The 25,074-nt window shown below is 34.1% G+C and overlaps 1 protein-coding gene across 2 annotated transcripts in view; it reads right to left on the bottom strand.

The window, feature by feature from the left end:
* Positions 1-1,975: 1,975 nt before the first annotated feature.
* LOC143222058 (salivary peroxidase/catechol oxidase-like) overlaps positions 1,976-25,074 on the bottom strand; it is a 30,288-nt gene continuing 7,189 nt past the window's right edge. For both annotated transcript variants that reach the window (XM_076447908.1, XM_076447907.1), the window contains exons 6-14: positions 23,185-23,337; positions 17,540-17,641; positions 16,495-16,608; positions 13,429-13,564; positions 12,464-13,027; positions 11,704-11,873; positions 11,390-11,495; positions 6,071-6,129; positions 1,976-2,383 (exon numbers count right to left, since the gene is read on the bottom strand). In XM_076447908.1, the coding sequence (XP_076304023.1) occupies positions 2,376-2,383; positions 6,071-6,129; positions 11,390-11,495; positions 11,704-11,873; positions 12,464-13,027; positions 13,429-13,564; positions 16,495-16,608; positions 17,540-17,641; positions 23,185-23,337 (1,412 nt within the window). In that variant the 3' untranslated portion in view covers positions 1,976-2,375. The remainder of the gene's footprint in view (positions 2,384-6,070; positions 6,130-11,389; positions 11,496-11,703; positions 11,874-12,463; positions 13,028-13,428; positions 13,565-16,494; positions 16,609-17,539; positions 17,642-23,184; positions 23,338-25,074) is intronic.

Raw genomic sequence — 25,074 nt, 5'->3', positions numbered from 1 at the left:
CTTGTGTATCAATTCAGAGTTAGGAACACCTTGTACAGATAGTTTGAATAGCTTTGAACAAATACATAAACATTATCTTTTAGCCATATTCCTCTGATTAAAACCAACTCTATACATAAAAGTTTAATTGTACCTAAAAATATATGTAATATTTATTTGTGAAGTCTGGCATCTAATGAAATTATCATTTGTTTTGTATTTCATTTTCATTTGGTTCTATAGCTGCATAAAAGCCATGATCTGAACATTCAGCAAACACACTCTCAGTTTGACAAGATAATTTATTTGCTGAACCTGATAATGTAGAAAGTTTTTAAAATTATTTTTCTCTATAGAGTTGCATCCTTCAGTTTAATCAGTGATGACGAGAAACCCACTTGTTGAGAAATTTATATGCAAAAACGGCTCGTTTGGGCTGAGAAAACACTTTACATAGAAGAGCGAACAACGTTTCGACCTTCTTCGGTCATCGTCAGGTTCAACCTGACTCAAATGACTCAAATGTTGTTGTTATAGTTGTTGTTTTGAATTAAGCACAAAGCTATACAATAGACTATCTGTGCTCTGCCCACCTCGGGTTATCGAAACCCGCTTTTTAGAGTTGTAAATCCTCAGACATACCGCTGAGCCACTGAGAGGCGGCTCAAATGTGTTAATTATCCATTGATCAAAAATATTACAGTAAAAACTTTACAAATATTATTTTTACAAAGTATCTATAAGTCATGATAAGAAAATCAAATAAAGGTACAAATGAACGGTGTAAAACATTAGAATATTGCCATTCAGGTTCAACCTGACGATGACCGAAGAAGGTCGAAACGTTGTTCGCTCTTCTATGTAAAGTGTTTTCTCAGCCCAAACGAGCCGTTTTTGCATATAAAATTCATCCTTCAGTTTATTTTTGAGTTTAATACTGTAGTTCCTCTCTTGTAAAATATGAAAGTTGATTTTTTCTGTTCAATCTAATTTTTTAATGTTTGAGCATTGAAGTTTGCTTGTGCTACTATTACAGTATTTTGAATCTTTTGTTATCTGCAATAGTGGTTTATTTCTGTGATAACATTCTTTATTCAGAAGTACCACAGAACATCATCCCTTACATATTTTTGCAAGGAGTACTACACAATCATTTCTGTATAAAAATGAAATAAGCTAACTGGAATATATATATGTAAATTATATATTTATATTAAATATCTTAAGTTAATGACATTTTACTTTAATACACAATTTAAGTATTACAAGAGGCCTATTGGTCCATTTAGGCTATCCCATCTATGAAACTAAACTTCAAAATAAAACAGTGAAAGCCAGACCTTATCATTTAGATATTTATCAAATCTTCCCTTAAATTGCATCTACTGCAATTGAAGTATTCCACAGACCAACCACCCTTTTAGAAACATAAAGTTGTTTTATCTGAAGATGATTTTTTTTTATAAAATTAAGAGAAAATGCAAAAGATCTTAACCTATTGAGACGGCTATATCTGTGCCACATAGGCCGATAATGTGGGCAATGCATAGGTGCCTAAGGCAATCGACTCGCGAGTTCAAATTCACATCTAACCAAACATGGTCGCCCTTTCAGGTGTGAGAACGTTTTTATGTTTGGCCAGTCTCACTAGTCGTTGGTAAAATAACAGTTCGTGAGTTGTCTTTCACCGCTAAATTAGGGACGGCTAGAGCAGATAGCCCTCATGTAGCTTTGTATGAAATTCAAAATAAACCCAACTTGGCCGTTTAACTCGCCAAGTACAATAAGATGTTTCCAGGTGAAGAAATAAGTAAAAAAAGGAGGCTTAAAGAACTTTTTGAAACTGTTACATGAAAATGGTAAGCCATTTAAAGTCTTCAACGAATTATAAATGCATTCAACCTTAAAATGCTAACATTACTAAAAATATTTCACAAATAATAAAGTTCCTGACATAATCATTAATATAATAAAGAACATTTTCGATCATCAAGTAATGCGTATATATGATATAATTTTATTCACAACATTAATTTATATTACAAATCTCGTGCGACTCTCGTGACTTACCAAAATACAAGTGAACTACATCATATCCAAAGAAATTTGTGTGAAATTACGGGAGAGCAAAAATTTATATTGCAAACGTTCATATAAGACAGAGTAAAGCTATAATTAGTGAACCTCGAAAGAAAAAGTGTCGATTTGCATGTAGTAGTGTTTACAAATGCGTGAACTTTGTTTTCTATGTTTATGTATGTATATATAAAGAAAACTTTCGTTATTCAATATATCTCAAATATTATCGAATTACGCTTATTAAATACAGTGCATTATTTGATACAGAGTGAAGGTTGTAGTATAGATGGTCAATGCTGTCTTCGAGGTTTGTTCTCTCAATGATCTGTCGAAGAAAAGGTGACAGTTAATTGTAGTGTTTTGAAAATGTATTTTTTATTATAATAGACGTAAAACTTCATAATGCGAACACACAAATCTAGATAAGAAAGACACGAAATATCGCACAAGAATGTTTATGCTAACGACATTTTTCTAAATAAGGCATTCTATACTTACTAACTATAGCTGAGGGACCACTTTCATTACATTTCTGTAGAAATATTTTTCAATATTATTGACTATGTTTACTAGCGAATGGTCTGCTAAGATATTCTACACAGTTTTTTTGAAACATTACCCAATTTATTACTGCCGTCTTCTCTTCGACTCAAGCGATAAATTAAAATATCTAGTTAGTTGATGATTTAGTGAGATAAGTCCTGTTTCTTTATTTACTTGGAGTTAACTTGTTATCCTTAGGTAACAACCCGATAAAATTAAAACTTATAACTAATTTAATATGGTAATAATGGTTTGAGTGAGTTTTTACTAACCAACTTTTATAACAACCGTACTAAAATTAGGTTTTTCATTAACAAAAGTCGTATGAACAGTCAATACTAACTTTGTCTGTTTAACATTATTTTAAAGTATGTAAGATAGCAAATAATAACGAACTTGTTACAAAACGTGGAAGTTTGAGAAACAGCTAACACTATATCGATGTTTGACTTTACAACTCTTATTGTGCCTTCTTATGAAATAATGATTTTAATAAATATTTGTGTAGTTTATTTACAGTACGTGATACACTTATTGTCAAAGATAGTTAATACGGATAATTTAATGACTGTGTATTACAACTTAAACACGTATCAACCTATGAAAAATTTTATATTTTGGGAGAAAAACGTTATTATTGCTTTTTATTTGGTTAAACAGAATGCAGTGTACAAGCCGATATCCCAAAAAACTGAGCGTAAAAGCAATTACATATGTAGGCCTAGTTTTCATTAAGATTCATACATTACATAAATAGTAGTATGTGTAAAATGCTATATTTGGGACATAAACAGATAACAATGTGACGTATATTTGTAATTATTCCAGAGTTGTTATTACCTGCTTTCTAATCTTTTGGAAGCTTGCGCCAAAATTACCATATTACAAAGAGAATGAGAAAATTAATAATAAAATATAAAGCACAGTCCTGGAGTAGTGGTGGACATTATTTTGGAATGTCAGTATGTCTCTGGATTTTATGAGTATATTTTTAAAACATGTTGGTTGTTTGAGTTGCTGTCATCGAGTTTGACCGTTAAAATCTGTATTACTGCCTTTGTTGTTCAGTAGTTCCAATAGAGAATTATGGTTTATTTGAGTGTAAGTGGCGCTTACTATTTTTATATGGCTAATATTTACAAGTAATACTGTATGAATTATATGAAAGTTAGAAACTAATCACACTCTAAGCGAGATATCAGTAGTTAATAACACAACTGCTGAGTGACAATAAAAGCAATTATTAAAACTTAAGTAACCAAGAAAAGGTATTGTGTTTTGTTTCTTGCTGACATCTCACTGTACAGTCGTAATGCTTTCAAGCATCCAGAAATAAGCTAGTAATTGGTGCAGAAAACAACCGGATGAAATAGACATATTTACTAAGCGTAAGAGAGAGAGAAAAAAATAAACTTTCCTGTGTTTAAACCTAAAGACTGTCTTAATGTTAATGAATTACAAAATTCAGTGCACCTGGGTATTAAAAGAACCATTATCACAGGGTAACATGACTAGAGGTTTAAAATCAAATAATCAGTTAATAATTTCGATAAGTTAACTGGTTCCAAATAAACATAAAAAAAACGGCGCGTTTCTGAAACATCTTATTTCTCATGTGACTTAAAGAACTATTGTACTTTAAAGCACTTACTTAAATAATAAACAACAGAGTTGGAACATTCAACAAACGTAAACAGTGTTAACACACGCACAGATACATATACTAACTGGAGTACCTGTTCCCTGGACGGTAGAAATTTAAGAACAAAATTGTTTCCCTTAGAAGCAATTGCAAAAAAAAAAAAAAAAAATGCCGGTAAAAATTGCAAAAAAAGTGTGAAACTTTTAATTCTCATGGACCCAACAAACTTTCATGCCAAATTTGATGAATATCCATCAACAAGGGACGAAGTAGTCGTAAAAAACTCTTTTAGAAACCTAAAAATGAAAATTTGTATGTACTCCCGCATGGTTCTAATAAATCTTTATACCAAATTTGGTGATAATCCATGAACAAGAGGTTAGGTAGTAGCAAAACTGAAGTGTGTATGTATATCCTCATGAACCCAACAAACCTCCATATCAAATTTAGTAAAGTTCCATCTACAGGGGGCGAAGTAATATTAAAAAAAGCAAAAACACCCATATAACCCGCAGAAATACAAAACTGAAAAATTGTATGCACCCCTGTATAGACCTAATAAACCTTCATAACAATTTTGGTAAAGATCCATCTCATGTTTATTATTGGAAGTTAAGCACAAACCTACGTAATGGGTTATCTGTGCTCTGCTAAGCACGGGTATCGAAACACGGTGTCTAGCGTTATTAGTCTGCAGACATATTGCTGTGGGAGAAGATCCATCCAAACCCTGCGAAATAGTTGCATAGAAATAAAACAGATAGCACCATTATATTTATATTTCGAATCCCTGTCACACCAAACATGCTCGCCTTTTCAGCCGTGGGGGCGTTATAACCTGACGGTCAATCCCACTATTCGTTGGAAAAAAAAAAAGAGTAGCCCAAGAGTTTGCAGTGGGTGATGATGACTAGTTATACACCGCTAAATTAGGGACAGCTAGCGTGGATAGCCCTCGTATAGCTTGCGCAAAACTCAATAAACCAACCCAATATATATTTAGATGTGGAAAGTTTCAAAGTGCTTTCTGTAAATATAGAAATGTTGCATAAATATTTTTCTTATTAAATTCTGATAAGACTTCTATAAAATGTATAAATTAACTTTTAAAGTTCTATTTATATTTTGTACATTTTAAAAATATTCAATATGAAAGAAAGATGCTAAACACACAAAAATAAGTCCGAATCATTTACTGTACATGTGAAAAAAAATGTCAAAAATAACTGAAAATATTATTAGTTTAAAACCTAACCTTACCACATTGAGCAACATCGTTTGGGCAATAATGAGTTTACGTGATAAATATTCATAAAATGTTTGAGATGCTATTTAAATCAGCATTGTCAGAAACATTTATAGCACATAGAAAAAGTAGCATTCAAGAAAGTAGGTGTCAGTTTATCATATATTCAACTTAATGCAATAAAACCAAATATTTTATCAACAAAGTTTTTATTTACTAAAAATGAGGGAATTTATCTTTACATGTTTACTTCTGTTGAAAAGTTTCGTTCCACCCTCTCTCCCTCTGGTATCATGATTAATTTTTTTCTTTAAATGCTATATATAAATCTAACTCTATGGGAAACTAAAACTTTAAACACAATGAGAATATAAATTTAACTTTTTGTTTTTTAATATACTTTCATTCAAACTGAAAGTTTTAAGTTACTACTAAGTTACTTTCAACCAGAATCTAAAAGTTATCAGCCTTCTTTTAATTTCCCAAGATAGAAACTAAAATTGAATTTATTTTGATTCATTCCAATTTAAAAAATCCACTGACATATTTTCAATCGTCTTAAACATCAGCTAGAAACTTACCTTCTTCCCATTCATCCCAGTCAGGTTGTTTTATAGTATTACAAGGTGTCACCGGGTTTCTAGTAAAATTAAAAAAAACGTGTTCGTACAAGCTTTTTGACAGCTGCATAATAACGTTTAAACGAATAAAAGGTATATCATTCTAGTATCTAAGTATAGAAACCTACATGTTTTATTTAATTTTGCTGTTTCTAATACAAGGAATAATTGTAAGATTTTTATCAACAGACAGTACCAAAATATTCACTGTTAACAGAAGTAAAGGCCAGCTTGTGGTGCTCAGAATTCAAGTCTGCTGTTCTTTTCAAACAGACATCATTAAATAAATAAATTTGCTTAAGCAAAAGCCTAGGTAGTTCAAGGTTTTTTATTTACCAAGAGCTCTGGATAATGTAATTGTCACATTTTTAACGCTTATCCACAAATCTGAATAAGACTGAATTTAGGCCTGGCATGGTCAAGCGCGTAACGCGTGCGACTCGTAAACCGAGGGTCGCGGGTTCGCTCCCGCGTCGCGATAAACAAGCTCGCCCTCCCAGCCGTGGTGGCGTACAATGTGACGGTCAATTCCACTATTCGTTGGTAAAAGAGTAGCCCAAGAGTTGGCGGTGGGTGGTGATGACTAGCTGCCTTTCCTCTAGTCTTACACTGCTAAATTAGGGACGGCTAGCACAGATAGCCCTCGAGTAGCTTTGTGCGAAATTCCAAAAACAAACAAGACTGAATTTTGTTTTATTTTCTATGCCACCTATGAATTGTTTGTTTGTTTCTGAATTTCGCGCAAAGCTACACGAGGGCTATCTGCCCTAGCCATCCGTAATTTAACAGTGTAAGATTAGAGGGAAGGCAGCTAGTTATCGCCACCTACTGGCTACTCTGTTACCAAATAATAGTGGATTGACCGTAAGATTATAACACCCCCACGGCTGAAAGAGCGACCATGTTTGGTGTGACGGAGATTCGAACCCGCGACCCTCAGATCACGAGTCGAGCACCTCAACCACCGGGCCTGCCGCCGTTGATCCTTTCGCCATAGAAACTTGTCGAATCCACATTTCGCGTAGTATGATCAGCAAAAATGTCTATTCGATGATCATGTCAGGTAGTAAGAGCGCAATTCCAGAATAATGCAAATGCCTGCAGAACTGTATTGACGTCAATAGAAGTTGGAGAAAGGTGGTATAAAACCCGAGTCCTCGCTAAACCAACATGCACTTTACTGTGTGTGATACAAAATCTACATATACGTAGATCAACTTCCACTTTACTGCAGGTGGTATTAAACCTGACTATACGTAGACCAACATGTACCAACACGTAGAGTTGATATAAAAGCTGAAGATATGTAGACAAACATGTGCTTTGCTACAGGTGAGGGTGGTATAAAACCTGACTATACGTAGACCAACATATACTTCACCGTAAATGAAGGTGGTATAAAAGTACAATAAATAAAATGGATAACTTAAATACACTGGTTGAAACATAAAAGTTTGATATGATGGGAATACTTGAAACTTGGTCAAATGCGGAGAATATTTATTACGAGAATTATTTTTGATATACTGGGTTATAGGTTGTTTAACAGAGAGAAAGGAGGAGTGGCTTTATGTGTAAAATGTGAGTTACATCCGATTCAACTTGAAGAAATTAGAAGTAATAGCAAATGATGTTGAATCTGTATATGTGTTTCTATTAGTGGTTATAAGGGGAGAAGGTTTACGGTTGGAATTTGTTACAGACCACCAGATGAAACTGAAGAAATTTATGAGAAACTATAAAATGAAATAAAGGATTCGCCTGTTAATGATACAATAACGCATATTTCAATTTCATATATACATACTTCGAAATATTAAAGCCATATCACTAGGGATACAAGTTTTGGAAATTGTTCAGTATTATTTTATTCAATAATTGGTTAGGGAACCTACTAGGAACAATGATATTTTAGATAAATTTTCAAAAGGAGAACCAAAACTCGAAAAGTTGGCATAACTCTTTATTCTCCTGAAGAAAAATAGTTGACTATTCGAAAGCACTTGAGTTTGGATCTCGTTTTGAATATATTACAACTTTTGTAGATGATCCTGTGTGCTAACTACTTAACCTGAATTTAGACGTATTGATAACTTCTAATGTAGAAATGGTTTACCGAAAATGTAAAGAAAAAAAAAAAAAAACATTATAAATATAAGAAATTTTAATCAACTAAAATGGCGGGATATCTGATTAAGCAGGAAATTAGAAAATCAATCAACTATATGAAAAAATTGGTAGAGAAGGTAAAAGTTAATAGTAAGGAGTTTTAAATTAAGTATCGTTTCATTAGAGAAAACTTGTTTTGGAAAATGTTACTGTTTATGTGGATAAGGATACATGTGTGGATTTGGTGTATCTAGATTTTCAGGCAAGAAGTCACATAAAAGGCTTGTTAAGAACTGTTACATCTGTTGGTGTGGAGGGACGGGTTGACTCATTGTGTTGTAAACCGGCTGGATAGAATACAACAGATGTTGCAATAAACAAAGTTAAACCAAGCTGGATTAATGTCACAAATGGAGTACTTCATGGTTCAATGTTAGGACAATTGCTCATTTTGACTTATATCAATAATACAGATGAAGGAATGGTTAATAATTTAATTAGATTTGCTAATGATATTAAAGATATTGCTGCTTGTACAAAAGGATTCAGATATTTTGGCAAGTTAGATAGGTGAATAAACAGAATCATAAATAGGTTAAAAAAATCCTTTTGGTTTTGATATCTTTAACTTGAATAAGATGCATCTCGCATTTCACATAAAAAGCCACTCTTGTGCTCAATCATTATTAAATAGTCTATAACTCTGTTTTTCAAAACAATCCTTTAATCAAAGTGATCAACTTTTTACCAAGTTTCAGTTATATTCGTTATGCCAAACTTTTATGTTCCGATTAGTGTAGGCCCGACATGACTTGGTGGTTAGGGTGCTCGACTCGCAATCTGTCACACTAAACATGCTCGTCCTTTCCGTCGTCGGGGCGTTATTATGTGCAGTCAGTCTTACTATTCGTTGGTAAAAGAGGAGTCCAAGAGTTAGCGGTGGTGATTATGACTAGCTGCCTTCCCTCTAGTTTTAGACTGTTAAATTAGGGACGGCTTGCGCAGATAGCCTTTGTGTAGCTTTGCACGAAATTCGAAAACAAACGGACAAGTGTAATTAAGTTATGAGTTTTATTTCTTCCACTGCACTAAAGTACATGTTTGTCTTAGTATTCTCAGGTTTTATACTACTTTAACCTGCAGTAAAGCACCTGTTGGTCCATGGATTGAAAACTGGTTGAATTGAAGAAAGCAGGAGGTTGTTATAAACAAAGTTAATTGAAGCTGGATTCATATCACAAGTGGGATACCTCATGGTTAAACGTTAAGAAAGTTCCACGTTTTGATTTATTTCAATTACACATATGAACCAATGGATAATAAATTATTTAGCTTCTTTTGATGACATTAAAGTTTTTAAGTGTTGTTATCTGTGATAAGGATTCGAGTTAGTTAGGAGAATAAATGATAAATGACATTTAAGTATAATAAATGCAAGGTAGTGCATGTTGGATATTAAAGATTGAATTATGAGTATAATTTTGATGGGAATATTCTTTAAAATGTATGGAAGAAAAAGATATTGTGTTCTGAATGTTCAGTCACTTAAACCATCCAAGTAAATACCTATTGGTAGGGCAAATATAATTTTAGTTTGTGTCTATAAAAATATTGAATAAAAATGTAAAGAGGTTATAATTTCATTGTGCAGGTCACTGTTTAGGCCACATTTATAGTGCTGTGTTCAGCCTTGTGCCTATTGCTATAAAGAGAACATTGAATTGTTGGAAAGGTAAACATTTTTAAATTGTTCTCTTTTGCAAAAAGGAAGAATTAGAGGGTATTTAATTGAGGTGTTTAAGATTGTTAAAGGAATCGATATTGTTGATGCATTTATTTTTTCGTACTAGGAAATATACATTTTTGTAGAGTTGAAATCATCTTCACATAACAGCTTTTATTTTTATAACAGGGTAGCTGATTTTCGGATTTTGTGGCCGTCAGATGTGGTAGATGCAGTTAATTTTAAGGGAGTTTAATTTAATAGAAGGTTTAGTAAGCAACTCAATTTTCGGAAAACATAACTTAATGATAATAAAAAAAAAAAACATGAACGTGATAATAAGAAGCATTTATTAAACGTTTCGGAATCCTCACAATTCCATCATTAGTAATCTAGAGGTACAAAACAAACAAATGATATTTTTAATTACAACAAAAATATATACATAAGAGTAAACTATTTGAATATGCAAATGTAATTTGAGAAAACAAAAACGTAGCACAGTTGAAACAGTTAACTTAAAATAAGTTTAAATGTAACAAAGACTGTGTGTTATTATTTATAAGAAGTTAAGTAACATCTTTCACTGTTGGGAGAATTTTATAGTTAGAGAGAGAAATCAGATGTACTGTTTCTGTATTGCGCTGATAGATAACGAAGCTGGGAAGGTTTGTAACCTCCCTTGCAGTTTTTATAGATATGTCCATGTGTTCACATGCTCGTACTTTAATGTGACGTTTGGTTTCGACAATACACGAGGCCTTACAATTTCCGTACGTGTATAAGTTGACGAGATGTGAACAATGGGCAGTTGAAAACGATCAATGTAGCGGAAAAAAAATTGTGGTGTAAAATTCAGTTTCGTAATAACTTTCAGATCCATTTAGAGATAATAAGTATTAAATATATTTTTTTAAATGTTTCGTGATGAGTAACTAAAATTTCACTAAATATGTCTCTCGGGAGACATAGCTTTCTTAAAATTGAACTTATAAAAAAGGCCAAGTGTTTGAAGCACTCGAATCATAATCTGTGAGTCGCAGGTTCGAATCCCTGTCACATCAAACATGCTTGCCCTTTCAGCCGTAGGGGCGTTATAATGTTACGGTCAATCCCACTATTCACTGGTAAAAGAGTAATCCAAGAATTGGCGGTGAGTGATGATGACTAGCTGCCTTCCCTCTAGCTTTACACTGCAAAATTAGGGACGGCTAGCGCAGATAGTTCTCGTGTAGCTTCGCGCGAAATTCAAACACAAACAAACAAACATTAGTGGCCACTAATTGAAACTTTCTAAACATATGTTATGGTAAAGCACATACGATGAAAAATATTTTTACCATGAATAAAGGTTACTAAACTACAGTGCATTTAACAAACGAATGAAATAACCTTATAATGGTATGTAATTACTTTGATGTAGAAATCACTACGTTATTCGAACTTACTTTTCATCGACAGGTTCAAATACTCTACTTTGGATCGTATCAATTCCATCACCGTTCGCACAGATAATTCCCGCCAAGGTCACCTTCTGAAGCTCTTCTCGTTGATCTTCAAAGTCATAAACAGGATTATTGTTGTTGTTGTTGTTTTAATACAAAAACTCAACAGACCAAATTCAACGTTACACTATATATTTTCTATGAATATTTAAGTTTAGTAAATAAAAAGTTTTAAAAAACTGAGAAATTCCTTAGATATTTAGGAACTTTTTATAAATGTTGAACATTGCGTATGCTTTTCTCTCAAATGTTCTTACCTTTTGTAAAGGATCCTGCCTCGTTTACATTTTCAAAATAAAACCTGTCACCTTGCTTGATCCTGGCAAATTGGTTACCTATGATACAACCAAAAGTTGGGCCCACCACTGCCTCTGAAAGAGGATATTCCGAAACTCCACCGGAAAACAAGTCAACGTCTTCCACAGATCTATAAAAATGTGGTTTTGTTACTGAAAAAGAAACGGAGCGGCTTATGGAAATATCCTTTTAAATCAATATTATGCCTACCGTCTCACTCTTCCTTCACCCTTATACGAACTCATACTTGAAGATTTTGTTGTGTTAAATAATCTTCCTTCTTTCAAACCTTTGAAAAAATGTTGAAGAAACGTTAAACTGATTTTCATAAGTTTCATTATATTACTGATTGCTCACTGTACAGTAAACTATTTGAGCTGCACGAACTACAGGTATCGAACCCCGAATTTTAATGATATAAATCCTCAACCTTAGTGCTGAGGGATCCTGGAGCTTATTATTTTGAGTTAATATTTCAAAACTTGAAATTAGCTATATTTTAAAATAAATGTTAATCTTATTTTTTAATATAATTACTCGTTATTACGCATACGTTTTAACTGGTACAGACAACTTTTATAGAAAACTTTAAATCATCATCAAATTGTTATCGTTTTTAATACCTAAAAATATTAGGTTATTAAAGTTATTAAAATCTGTTATTTGATAATCATTACAAAATGGCAGTAACAACGATAAAACAGACTGTTTCATACACACTCGAACAGGGCTTGTAACTTCTGACGAACTGTTATTGGCATAAGGGTGTCGAAATCATCGAAAGAAGACAGAAGTAGTCCATTACACATCTGAGAATAAGAAGAATAACCTTTTATCCCGTGGTCTCTTCCTCTTTGGATATTTATCGCAACCAGATCTGAGCCGTGTGGTTCCACGAGATTTTTATACAAGTATTTAGTGACGTCTTCTACAAAATATTGATCGAAAGACTGGGATGGTTGAAGCGTTAGTCCACGTAACACAGAATCAAAAGCACCTTCATACAGTTTGAAAGGGTTAAAGTAGTTGTACTTTAGTCTTATACTACTAACATTGAGATTTGCGTCTACCAGGACGAACTCCTTCTGCACCAAGGAATGGCCATATCGTAAAGCAGCCGTAGCAAATTCATTCAGTATACTAGGATCCTTGTCCACATGATAATGAGTGTGGCGGCCACGTGATTTTGTCTTTAATTCGAAATAATCATAGAGTTCGTGACCAAGAAGAATTCGAAGATATTCATTGTACGTAACTACTTGCATCTCTGCAATCACAATTCTCCTGTAGAAATTAATTTACAACAGAAATTACTATTTTGGCATATTAATTTTCCCATGATACGACTAAACATAGATAAAAGTGTGGTTATGAAATTTTAGATACCTTTCTTCAATACTGTGAGTTCGAAGAATAGAACTTTAAGAATTGTGTTGTTTTAAAAGAAATTTAGCTATATAAAACTTTAAGTTTAAAAGGTCTATGATCAACTAGCCCTGAAACCAAATAATAGACATGATAATAAGAGAAATACATTTATTTACGAACAGCAAATAAATTTTCAACTATATCGTCTTCAGTTTATATATACATAACATATAATTGAAGGATAGGTATAAACTATTTGTGGATTCTTTATTAATAAAACACTCTGTGTGTATTATTCTTTCCGAAGCTTACTTCACCTTGCCTCTTGGTAGAGCTGCTCGTCTTCCCAATTGGGGTTTAAATTCCTCAGTATCGTAGCTATACGGTTATGCTCTCTTACCCAAAGTGTATACATGGTAGTTAGGCCTAAATGCTGGTTTACTCTGCTAAATCCTGTAAATATAAAATGTTGGTTAGGTTTAACTGGATAATATTTTGAGTTTCTAAAACATAATTCATACAGACCATAAAACAGATAATGTCTTAATCTGTGTACTGAAGCGAATTATTCACCAAGGTCACATGACAAGGTGTACAATAATGAATTATATACATTTCTAGTGTTAACTCCAAAGAAGTCGCTAGATAGTGGAACACAAGGCCCACGTCTCGAATCCCCAGTTGACGTCTTGAAAAATCAGAATAGAAGAAACGTGATCTATATCATAATGAAACGCCGTAAATTCCCGTACCTATGGGCCCAAGCCTCAAATAATTTAAACATCTAACGACGTCTCTAACTTATTCGATCCTGACGCCCGGCATGGCCACGCGTGTTAAGGCGTTCAACTCGTAATCCGAAGGTCGCGGGTTCGAATCCCCTTGCACCAAGCATGTTTGCCCTTTCAGCCGTGGGGGCTTTATAATGTGATGATCAATCCCACTATTCGTTGATAAAATAGTAGCCCAAGAGTTGGCGGTGGGTGGTGATGACTAGCTGCCTTCCCTCTAGTCTTACACTGCTAAATTAGGGACGGCTAGCACAGATAGCCCTCGAGTAGCTTTGCGCGAAATTCAAAACATAAATATTCGACCCCACGACGAATGAAAACTTTGAAGACAGCAATAAAATGGAGATTTAGATTTTTGTTGTTGTTAAACGTAGAACTACATAATGAATTAGTGTTGTGCCCCTTTCGGTTATCCAACCATAATATTTAGTGTTATTAACAATTTAAACTCGGATATATACATTTACGTGAGTAAGTAGTTTATAACAATTAATGACATTTTAACTTGTTGTTCTCAAAGAAAAATTTCCACATCTGATGTGCAAATAGCTGTGTCATGCGAAATTATTAAACAAAAAGCGGACACAAGGGGTCAGTTTATTATTATAATCCAAAGGTGTTACAGTTGTGAAATACTGTGCTGAACACAGAGCAAAAAAACAGCGTGTGACGTATAAGTATGCCAAATTTAAAATTTAAATACTATTGTTGGTGTTAAAACTAAGGGAACTACATAAGTGTATAGAAAATAGCGCAGTTTGTGGGATCAAATTAAACAAAGTATTTAGTGTATATCATTTGATTTCACGAACTTAACAGCAGTTGAAATAATTAGTGAAATGGAAAAACTCAATTACATCTATAACTTATATCAGCAATGCCAAATAATAACTAACAGAAACGTTTTAATTAATACACCTAACGATGAGTCTTTCTGTAAAAATACTTGTGTATGCATAATTATTTTTCTTTAAAAATATCCTCCGGTGAGTAAGCGACAACACTGTGGACGTATAATGCTTAAATCCGGGGCTCGATTCCCCCCTGTGAACAGAGAGTAGATAGTCTATCGCGTAGCTTATCGCTGTAACATAATATTTAAAACTAGCTCGAGTACCTGCCCCCTGTACGGAAGTTATATAAATTCATGATTAATGAATGGTTATCTTAAATATGAAAATCTGCTTCCCTTATACGTAATTGTAAAAAAAAAAAAAAAACGCCTTTAAAAACTGCAAAACATAAAATGTGAAATCATACGTTTGCTTGCACCTCCGCATGGATCTATCAAACCTTCATACCAAATTTGGTAAATATCCATTTAAAGGGGGTAAAGTAGTGATAGAAAACGCCAAATGCAAAACTCTGAATTTGTATGCACCCCCGCATAAACGTAATGAACCTCCACACCAGTTTTTGTAAAGATCCGTTCACACCCTGCGAAGTAGTTACGTGGATATACAACAGACAATATTATTATACTTCTATAGATATATAATTTAAAGTTATGAAACTAAAACAAAGAATCAGATCAAATAAAATTGCACAGAAAAAAATGATATGTTTGGAAGGATACAGCTGTGTAACTGCTAATTTTAATATCTGTGTGTTTTTCTTATAGCAAAGCCACATCGGGATATCTGCTGAGCCTACCGAGGGGAATTGAACCCCTGATTTTAGCGGTGTAAATTCCGTAGACTTACCGCTGTACTAGAGGGGGGCTTTCAAAATCTAACTCAATGAAATCATAACATAGCAGCATCTTCCTATTTTGAACGATAAAAAAATATCTTTTGAGAAAACTCAGCACTGAAAAGGCAGACAAATAAATTTCGGATATGAACTATTTTGTGAGAAAGGTAAAATCTATCCTAACGGGAAGGTTAACAGCAGATGTCCAAGCAACGTCGTCTACTTGCAATACTGATACATTAAAAGAAAACTTAAATAAAATAAAAATAAAATGAATATCTTTAGCAGTTACAGATGCTCACGCTCACAATTTTTCACGTACACATTTACCGTTCCATTATCCTCAGCAAGCTGGAGGAATGATAAATAAGGCAGTTAAGGAATAAAATAAAAATACATTCCTAGATCCAGATTATAGGGGTGGTAAGTAAAAACTAGATCTAGATTACAGGGGTGGTAGGTAAAACTTATAATTTTAAAGATGAGTTTTCAATTCCATAATAGTTGGGTACTTGTATAAACAATATAATAAAACAGATTATTAATCAGTATTAGTTTAAAAAAATTAAAAATGGAATTTACGACTCCAAATTAAAAAAAAAAGTATTAAATTTCTGTTTCTACACTTTTATTTGTTATTTTTAATAAAAAATTCTCTTTACAACATAATTTTAATACATGGATGTTATTGATTTCTACAGAAAATGCGATACAAGTATGCATCCACATATTAGCAATTTTATATAAAATCACAGATTTACTTGTACAACGAACATAAACTTGTATCAACCTTCTTCACCGTCACACAATAATCTTATCTTAATAAAAATCCGATCTTTACCTTTATGCTTATAAAGGGAAATACATTTCACATTTAAGATTCTGTATCATAGATCATACCGGATTCGAAACAATACTTTTCATTTGCTATATCACTACATTTGTCATTTGCTGGATCATTTGACCTTGATAGAAGAGCTCTTCCTTCAATGTCCATTTGTGTTTTTAAAAATCCTAAAAAGATATAATAACCCATGAACACTGATTCATTGACTTGGTATAACTTTTCTTGCGAATATAAAAAGAACGTACAACATAAATATACAGCTAGAACGAGACTTATGCTACAAGTATTTCAGAACTTCGTTTTCTATATTTTAAGATATATATTAAATTATTATTATTATGTATGATGCGCATATCTTTTAACTTGATTAGAACTGTAAAAAAAAACAACAAAAACTATACCAAAATCAGAAACATTAGTTTTCAATAAACGTAGTGATGGTGCAATATTCTCTCACCCAAAATAAATATCTTCGTAATTAGGTAACCAAGCAACGACATATATTAATTAGAAGTGGAAATCTAAAGGAGCCGGAGTTCGAAAGAAAATATTTACCAAAAATCATATTATTATACCCAAAATATGTGACTGCGTAAAAATGCTAGAATTAATCAAAATAATCAAATAAGTGCGAATCTTATAATCACTAATATAGTATATGATAAGCCAAAGATATTTTTTCCTCAGATACTTCATTTATTACGTTTATATATTTTGAAAATCCTGCTGAAAACAGCCGAAAAGCTGACTACACTTTTACTTCATTACTTTTAGTCAAAATAATGATAATACTACCTCGACGTTAATTCAACTATTTTCTTAATTTCGTATATATAAACAACTATTTCATCAAGTACCTGTCGCTTTTCTCTTAATACGCAGCTTAAAATACTTTGAGCTCGGAAACTAAACACAAAACTAATGTTTAGTACTTGCTGACAGCGTATAAAGAAGCACATCGGTATCATGTACGCCAGTAAAGTGAGTCAATGTTATTAGAACTGTCATTATATAAATTGCAAAATATATAACTGAGTACAACTGACTCTACTGTAATGCTAAAAAAGAAGTGGAACTGGATAGACAATTACAACTTACCGTGTTGAAATCGCCTCATGTTGTAGCTGGTGTTTAACAAACTCCCGTATATTTGTGAGCCGTCAATAAAAGATGTCACAGAGTTGATCTGTTGTCGAACATCTACACAAAGTTGAACAGTGTGATCAGAAAAAAACCAAAAAAAAAAACAAAAACGTCCATACTGTCTTGTAATAAATTAAAGAAACAAACAGATTATGCTTAGGGCTATATTTATCCAAGTTACTAGCAGATTCTAAAAATCTTCATTAGTTAGATAAAAGACTTGTGGTAAAATTGCAGTTAACTTAAATAAAAGAAAACCTGAGTGTAAGGTGCGTATATTTCTTTAATTTTTTTTCTATAAATGACTTTGTTAGTATGTGTTATTTTTGATTTCGTAACGTATTTTAGCAGGTGATAAAGCCCACTATATATATAGTGATATATATATAGTGAGATAGCTACTCGAGGGCTATCTGTGCTAGCCGTCCCTAATTTAGCAGTGTAAGACTAGAGGGAAGGCAGCTAGTCATCACCACCCACCGCCGACTCTTGGGCTACTCTTTTACCAACGAAAAGTGGGATTGACCGTCACATTATAACGCCCCCACGGTTGAAAGGGCGAGCATGTTTGGCGCGACGGGAATGCGAACCCGCGACCCTCAGATTACGAGTCGCACAACTTAACACGCTTGGCCATGCCGGGCCCAATCATACTGGACTGTTGCCATCGTCAATGACACCATCCATTGTAAGTAGTATTTTTTTTAATTTCGCGCAAAGCTACAGGAGGGCTAGTTGCGCTAGCTATCCCGAATTTAGCAGTGTAAGACCAGAGAAAAGGTCGCTGTTCATCACCACCCACCGCCATTTCTTGAGCTACTCTTTTACCAACGAATAGTGGGATTGACCGTAACATTATAACGCCCCACGGCTGAAAAGGCGAGCATGTTTAGTGTGACGGGGATTCCAACCCGCGACTGTCGTATTACGAGTCGAGTGCCTTAACCACCTGGCCATGCCGGACCGTGTTAGGTGTAAACTCTTCGAAAATACGTATCTAAAATTGTGCCATCACTCAGAGTCGTAACAGCAGTGAAATGTGGGCTGATGTGCCTTCAGTATTACAAAGATGGATCAGTCCCCGATAAAAGAAACGATAGATTAAGAAACTATGATAAATGCCTAGCCGAACCAGGATAATTTCTTTCTTCCGCTTCTTACGGAAATAAGAACAACAGAGTGTTTGACCTGAAAAAGCTGGTTATAAAGTTGCTCATTACAAATCGACTTTCAACTGGCGTGAAATCATGGTTTCAATATTAGATTATAGTCCATATATATGGAACAAGCACTGTAACGGCACCAGAGTAGATGGACGTAGCTGTGGTGTCAGCGAGCTCGTTTTTGTAAATACTGATGTGGCCAGGTATCCAGAAAAAGTAGATACTAATGGAAGGCCAGTTGTTGTTGAATATTGATAAGAACATGGTGAAAATAAACGTGAAGCGATTCAATAACCAGTATAGAGTCAGTATAAATAGTGCAATCAGTCTACTGTCTGTCTTCTACATGATCCAGAGCAAGAGATATGGCGTACAACTTGGTAGTAAACATAGAAACTTCAGAACTGATCCTGCGAGCAATTATCGAGCCACAGCAAACCATAGCAAAACCTACAGAGACGTCTGATTTCAAACCATCTATGTAAATGTGAATATAAGAATGGTTCTAAAGATAGTCAGTAAAGAGAAAATAATACTTCTAAACAGGAGTATTCACCTTCTCAGATCGCTCAAGGAAAGGCCACATCTGAGGATGGTAATAAGCCACAGTGGAATTGGTTGATCAGAGGGAACAGCAATGTCATCCAATGCCAGACCCAATTCTTTCCAAAAGGAACTGCAGACCATCTATTTTGAAAGAGCATGGACGACCAAAGAAGAAAGACATAACCCATGATGGAATGATGTTGAAAAGGTTAAAACAACGAGGAAAATAGCATGAGAGGCAGGAGAGAGATGACACAGAGTCTTATAGTGAACAACATTAGGTCTGTCCATTGTACTGCCACACTAATGAAGAGAAAGCTTTAGTTCCACGAGTCTAAAGAGGCGATCATAGTCGTAGAGACGATCAATCTGAAATAAAAGAGTCGACTGTTCTGCCCAAGAATGAGTGGGCAAGAAATCACGAAAAAAACTGAAGTGGCCAGAAAATTAGCAACTCCCTGGCCTTTGGAGAGCAAAATGGAAAAGAGATGAGAATAATACATCCCTTTGATCTTTCAAATCTTGTATCATATGACTTTGAAACAACTTGTAGAAAAACTGCTAATTGTGAACTGAATCCAAGATTCATTTTCACTCTGACATTTGACCAGCCGAGCATTGGCACTTACTTGATGAAAAGCAGTGAGGTTCATAAGAGTGAGATATGTACAAAAGGTATCCCAGACCAATTTTTGAGCTTTCTGTGCCTGCTGGCAGGCTGGAAACTACCATGGATGAGAATACCATTGGAAACATGTCGAGATTCTAGGTATAAAATAAGCAGTTACTACTTCCACACAGTCGTTAATAGATAGTAGACTAAGGACAAGATCAAGTTCTAAAAGAGAGGGGAAAGAGAGCCAGTTGGCCTGGTGTAACTTCCACCATGGCACTCGGACTAGGTATCATCAACCAGGCCAATCTTCTCAAAACAATAGGAAAATGATCACGACCCCATTGGTCACTGTCAACCCTCCAAAAAATAAAAAGAGAAAAGTGAAGGGGAGCAAATAACTAAACAAATAGCATGAAAATAAGTATAAGAACCAATACTGAAGAGAGAAAGGTTGTGATCTGAGAGCATGTTTTCCACAGAATAATCCCTTCCATCACCATGAGCACTACCCCGGAGAAGACTGTGTCTGTTAAAGTACCCCAGAATTAAAATGGGAGATTGCAACTGTTCAACGAGAGCATCAAAGTCTGATCAAAAGTCACTCCAGAAGAAAAGCAGTAAGAACAAACAGTGATGGTACAACCCAAGGAAATGCAGATGGCTATGGTTTCTAAAGGTGTACCATAATAACAGGTATAAAGAAAACTTTCAAAAGATGACTCATCTGTAGGTTTCAGAAATGTTTCCTGTAAGGAAAGGCATATGAGACGATAGAAATCAGCCGAGTCCTTAATGTCATCCAGATTAGAATGGAAATCTCGACAGTTTCTCTGTATCAAAGTGGCCATTTATACATAGGTAGAGGAGAACTTGCCAGAGAACCATTCCGTTTATGACCGCGTCATTTTTCATTATTTTCATCTTTTTCTGCGTCGCGTGGACAGATCTCGGTCAGGAGATATAGGTTCCAGTAACTGAGAACGTGAACGAATAATCGTTATGCATCTCGGAAACAATGAAGATGGACCCGAGCAGACACCAGAAGCTGGGGCCAGAGGTATGATACTAGGCAGCCACTAAGAAAAAATGGTGGGAACAGAGACAGGAATAGATGTTCACTTGTTAACTCGACTATCCATAGTCAAAATACTCTTCATGTGATGCAAAAAAGAACTCTGTTGGAGGACAGAAAGCATTATCTGCACACACACTGTAGTAGTGAAATGTAGTGCAGTACCATATGTCCATGATGAAGTCAGAAACAACAACTTTCAAGCTTACAAATAAGAAATATTAACTTTTTAATCACTGCATTTCTTTCTCCTTAACCCTGTATCGATATTAGGAGGGGTAGGAACCACTACAATTAACGCAGAAAGAGCCCAGTTGGTACTTACAGGCGTTGCGACCTTTGCAGCCACGACAAGCATGCCACAGAATCACAACAAAATGTCTTCAATAGATCAAACTACTGACATTGTAAGCGTCTGAGAGGGTTGAGAATATATAGCTGTACCTTACAATTCAGATAACCTGTCTTTATAGTGGCAGATGGACGTGACGATGTAAACGTAAAAATAAGAACAATGGCAGGCAATGTAATTCCTTTTTTATGAGTGGAGATATATCACACTGCAGAAACTCCTTGGTTAGATAACTCAGCGAAGATTTCCGACTCAGGGATGTTCTTCAAATCTCTCTTAACAATAACTCCTTGTGAGGAATTCAAAGTAGCATGGGGAGTAAATTCAAAGGGTATATCCCAATGGTGTTCGAATTCAAGAGGAAGTCAGCGTGATTTTGGGTAGATTTTTCCACCAAGATGTCCCAAGAACGTAGCTTCGAGTAACTGTAGAGAACCAGCAAGCCCCTCTAATCCCTTCTAAATAAAAAATGGAAACATTTGTCCTAAATTTTTGTCTGCAAGATGAGAAAACCACGTAAAGATACAGAGAGTACAGAGAAGTTGAGACTTCTGTTCAGAGTCTTCAAGACGTGGTTAGCGTCAAATTAGCTGCTTTCTACGGTTCTATTTTTAGGAGAATTTGGAAAATCCATAAGATAAGGAGAAAAATTCAGTGCCAACCCACCATAAAGTCATATAAGGGGACGCACTACCATGCCAAGAAAGAAAACTGCAGCAATACGAGGGTTTCATGAGCAATATACCCAAACATCAGCATTAGAAACAATGTCCACAACATCCATTTAGAACGTTCAACACTGGTATTCAGTCGATCCTAACCAAACAGGAGCAGCCAAATGACCCCGGGGGGGGTCAATAAAGTCCACCTGTATAGAGGAATTCAAGACCAAAGTGATGTGTTGAGGTTGGATCCCTCAACCACTAGGATCTCCTCCTTCCCTTTACGGGTTGACATGTATGGCAAATACGTGGGTGGACATTCAGATTCCAGAGGAGGTAAACTCAAAAGGCAGAACCTTCTCTGGGAGGTACCCTCGCCATGTACATATTGATTCTTTTGTCTGTAATTTTTCTGATGGCTGATTGTCTATGTATTTGTTTATTATTTTCTCAGTTTTCATCGTTGTGGCTAACTTTTGCATGTTTGTTCATTCTTGTATTTGTTGCCTTCCTGATGGTGGTACAACGGTGTCTTTGTTTATTCATATTTGTTTTCTTTGTTATTTTTCAGAGTTTGTATATTTGTTTATTCCTGTATTTGTTGTCTTTTTGGTGCCAAGTTATTTATTCCACTATTTCTTTTATTTCCTGATGGTTGACTGTCTGTTCATTTGTTTATTCCTATATTATTTGTTTTCCTTTTGATGACTGTCTATTTGCATATTTCTTTATTTTTCTGTCTGTTGCCTTCCTAATGGCTGACGTTTTGCATGTCTGACTGTTCATGTGTCTTTTGTTTGACTGCTAACCGATTGTATACAACTTTATATGTCTGTAAGTTTCACCTCATTTTATGTAGAAATTCAGAGTAGATAATAAGTCAAGTTAAAGTATTCATATTATGTACTACATAAAACTATCTTGAAATTTCAAGAAAAGAACAACAAAACAAAAGGATTAAGATTCGGTACTGGAGTTACGATCGTCACTTGGGTTTCATTTTTTAAGGTGTACGGTTTTCATTTCGAATGGCTTTTTAAATGAAAATAATTACTACAATTATGTTTACTAAACTGTAGATATTATCTTTGACATTCTTAATTAATAAATTGTTAACAATTGTTTAAAACTAACTTAACGTAAATATGGTCATTATATTTGTCATATCTGGAACAAAACTCACACTAACCATCATCTGCCTTTAAACATTTTGCAGATCTTCTGAAGTTCAAACAAGTCTGACCAAATGTTGAGTAGAAGGGGTCAGACTGTGGAATACTGATGGGAAAGCATTCACTGTCTGCTTCTTGAGGATTACAGCAATCAAACGTTGCCATTGAATCTACGGAAAACAAAGTACTGCCAACAATATAGGGTGACCCAAAATTGTCTTTTATGTTCTAATATTTAATAATTAACTAACTAAGAAATTATAACCATTCAGTTCTCAACACCTTGTTGCTCAACTTAAACAGTGTTTATTGACATGTCAGTAGACTTCTGTGTGTGCACCATTAGTGAATATCAGCACATCTAACCGATATTCGATTGCAGTCTACGTTCTTTGCAACATGTTCATAGTTGTGTTGTCAATGATATTAATTATCCATGTCTTTAGATCTATGATGTTTGCTACAGGTGTACGATATCCAATATCTTTAATATACTTCGTTTTTGTGTTAGCGTCTGTAGTTATGCTACACACGATCACTGACTTGGTCTCTGCAAACAAAACAACACAATGAGATTTTTCTTGTATGGTTGCCATTTTAGAGGTAACACTAATTACTAGAGTGAAAAAATAATGCAGTAAAAACTGTTTGTGTTAGGCTACAAAATTCTGAAAGCTATATGGTAGTGTTTCCTTAGATACTTAATTATTAAATTTAAAAAATAGAAAAGATAATTTTGGACCACTCTGAATCTCAAGCCATTATATCAGCGAAATAATTTTCCAAAGGACAAGAAACCCCATACCTTGATGTTGATACCGTATATTTGATATCACTTTTTATAGGAAATAGGCTACTGTTGGTTTATTATTACACTTTTGTTTAATTTTCACATTACTCGTTTACTTGTATACCGTTCATTACAGTTCATAAGTTGGACCATAAATACGCACTTTTATGTTTCTAGCTGTTACATGAAACTTAGTGTAAAGTAAGGGCAAAGAATATTTTCCATGAAAATACACAGGAAGCTTCAGCAGTATTTACTGGTAGTAATTACAATATTAATGTTTTTTCGTTTTTTGTTAACGTTTTTTTTCCTCTGTGACTTTCATGTTGTAAAGAGACCTTCTAACCAACATAGTCATTGACCGAAACAATTTAATTTACACGTTGCTTATAAAAATTATGTTTATAATTAATGAAAAGGAGGCGTGTATGTTTGTGTGTGTGATTTCATATAGCAAAGCCACATCGGACTATCTGCTGAGTCCACCGGAGAAGGAACCTCCAAGTGTCCATGTAAATATTGACTTGTGATATTTGAATAGGGAGTAAGTACATGTGAAAGATAAATAACATAAAGTATTAATTAAAAATTAATTGTTAATTCATTCATTCATATGAATCATGCACATTACAAACAGCATGAATTATATTGTTCTTTCTCTACCATTTTAATTTTGAATTTCCGCTGTTATAAACTAGAAAATAATGATAAAACTCTCTTTATAACACTTAAGTTTTAACTGCATATTTCTTACCATGTTTTATATTGCCTATCTGAGATACCTACATAAGTAAAAAACTAACATGGAGACCTTACTCTTTGTGAAGATTTTAAACAAAAAATTGTGCTTATTTCTTCCAACTGTTTTTACAAGAGAACTTTCATCAAATGCTCAAGTTTCAAATCTTAAATCGGTAATCCAACAACTTGTTTTAGTCTCAACAATTTTTAAGAAGAAAACTTTAAAATAACAAACATACAAACATAAAATATTTTAACTAAATCTTGATGCATCAATAAATCGTTTACTGATTTTTTAACCTTGAGGTAAATGCCTACACAATAAAGACAATAACGATCTAATCAACAACTTCGTATTTATTGATCCAATTGAAAT

Source organism: Tachypleus tridentatus, chromosome 8 (genome assembly GCF_004210375.1).
Source record: "Tachypleus tridentatus isolate NWPU-2018 chromosome 8, ASM421037v1, whole genome shotgun sequence".
In the NCBI taxonomy this organism is placed as follows: domain Eukaryota; kingdom Metazoa; phylum Arthropoda; class Merostomata; order Xiphosura; family Limulidae; genus Tachypleus; species Tachypleus tridentatus.
The sequence above is the reverse complement of the archived record's forward strand: the minus strand, read 5'-3'. Positions and strand labels throughout refer to the sequence as shown.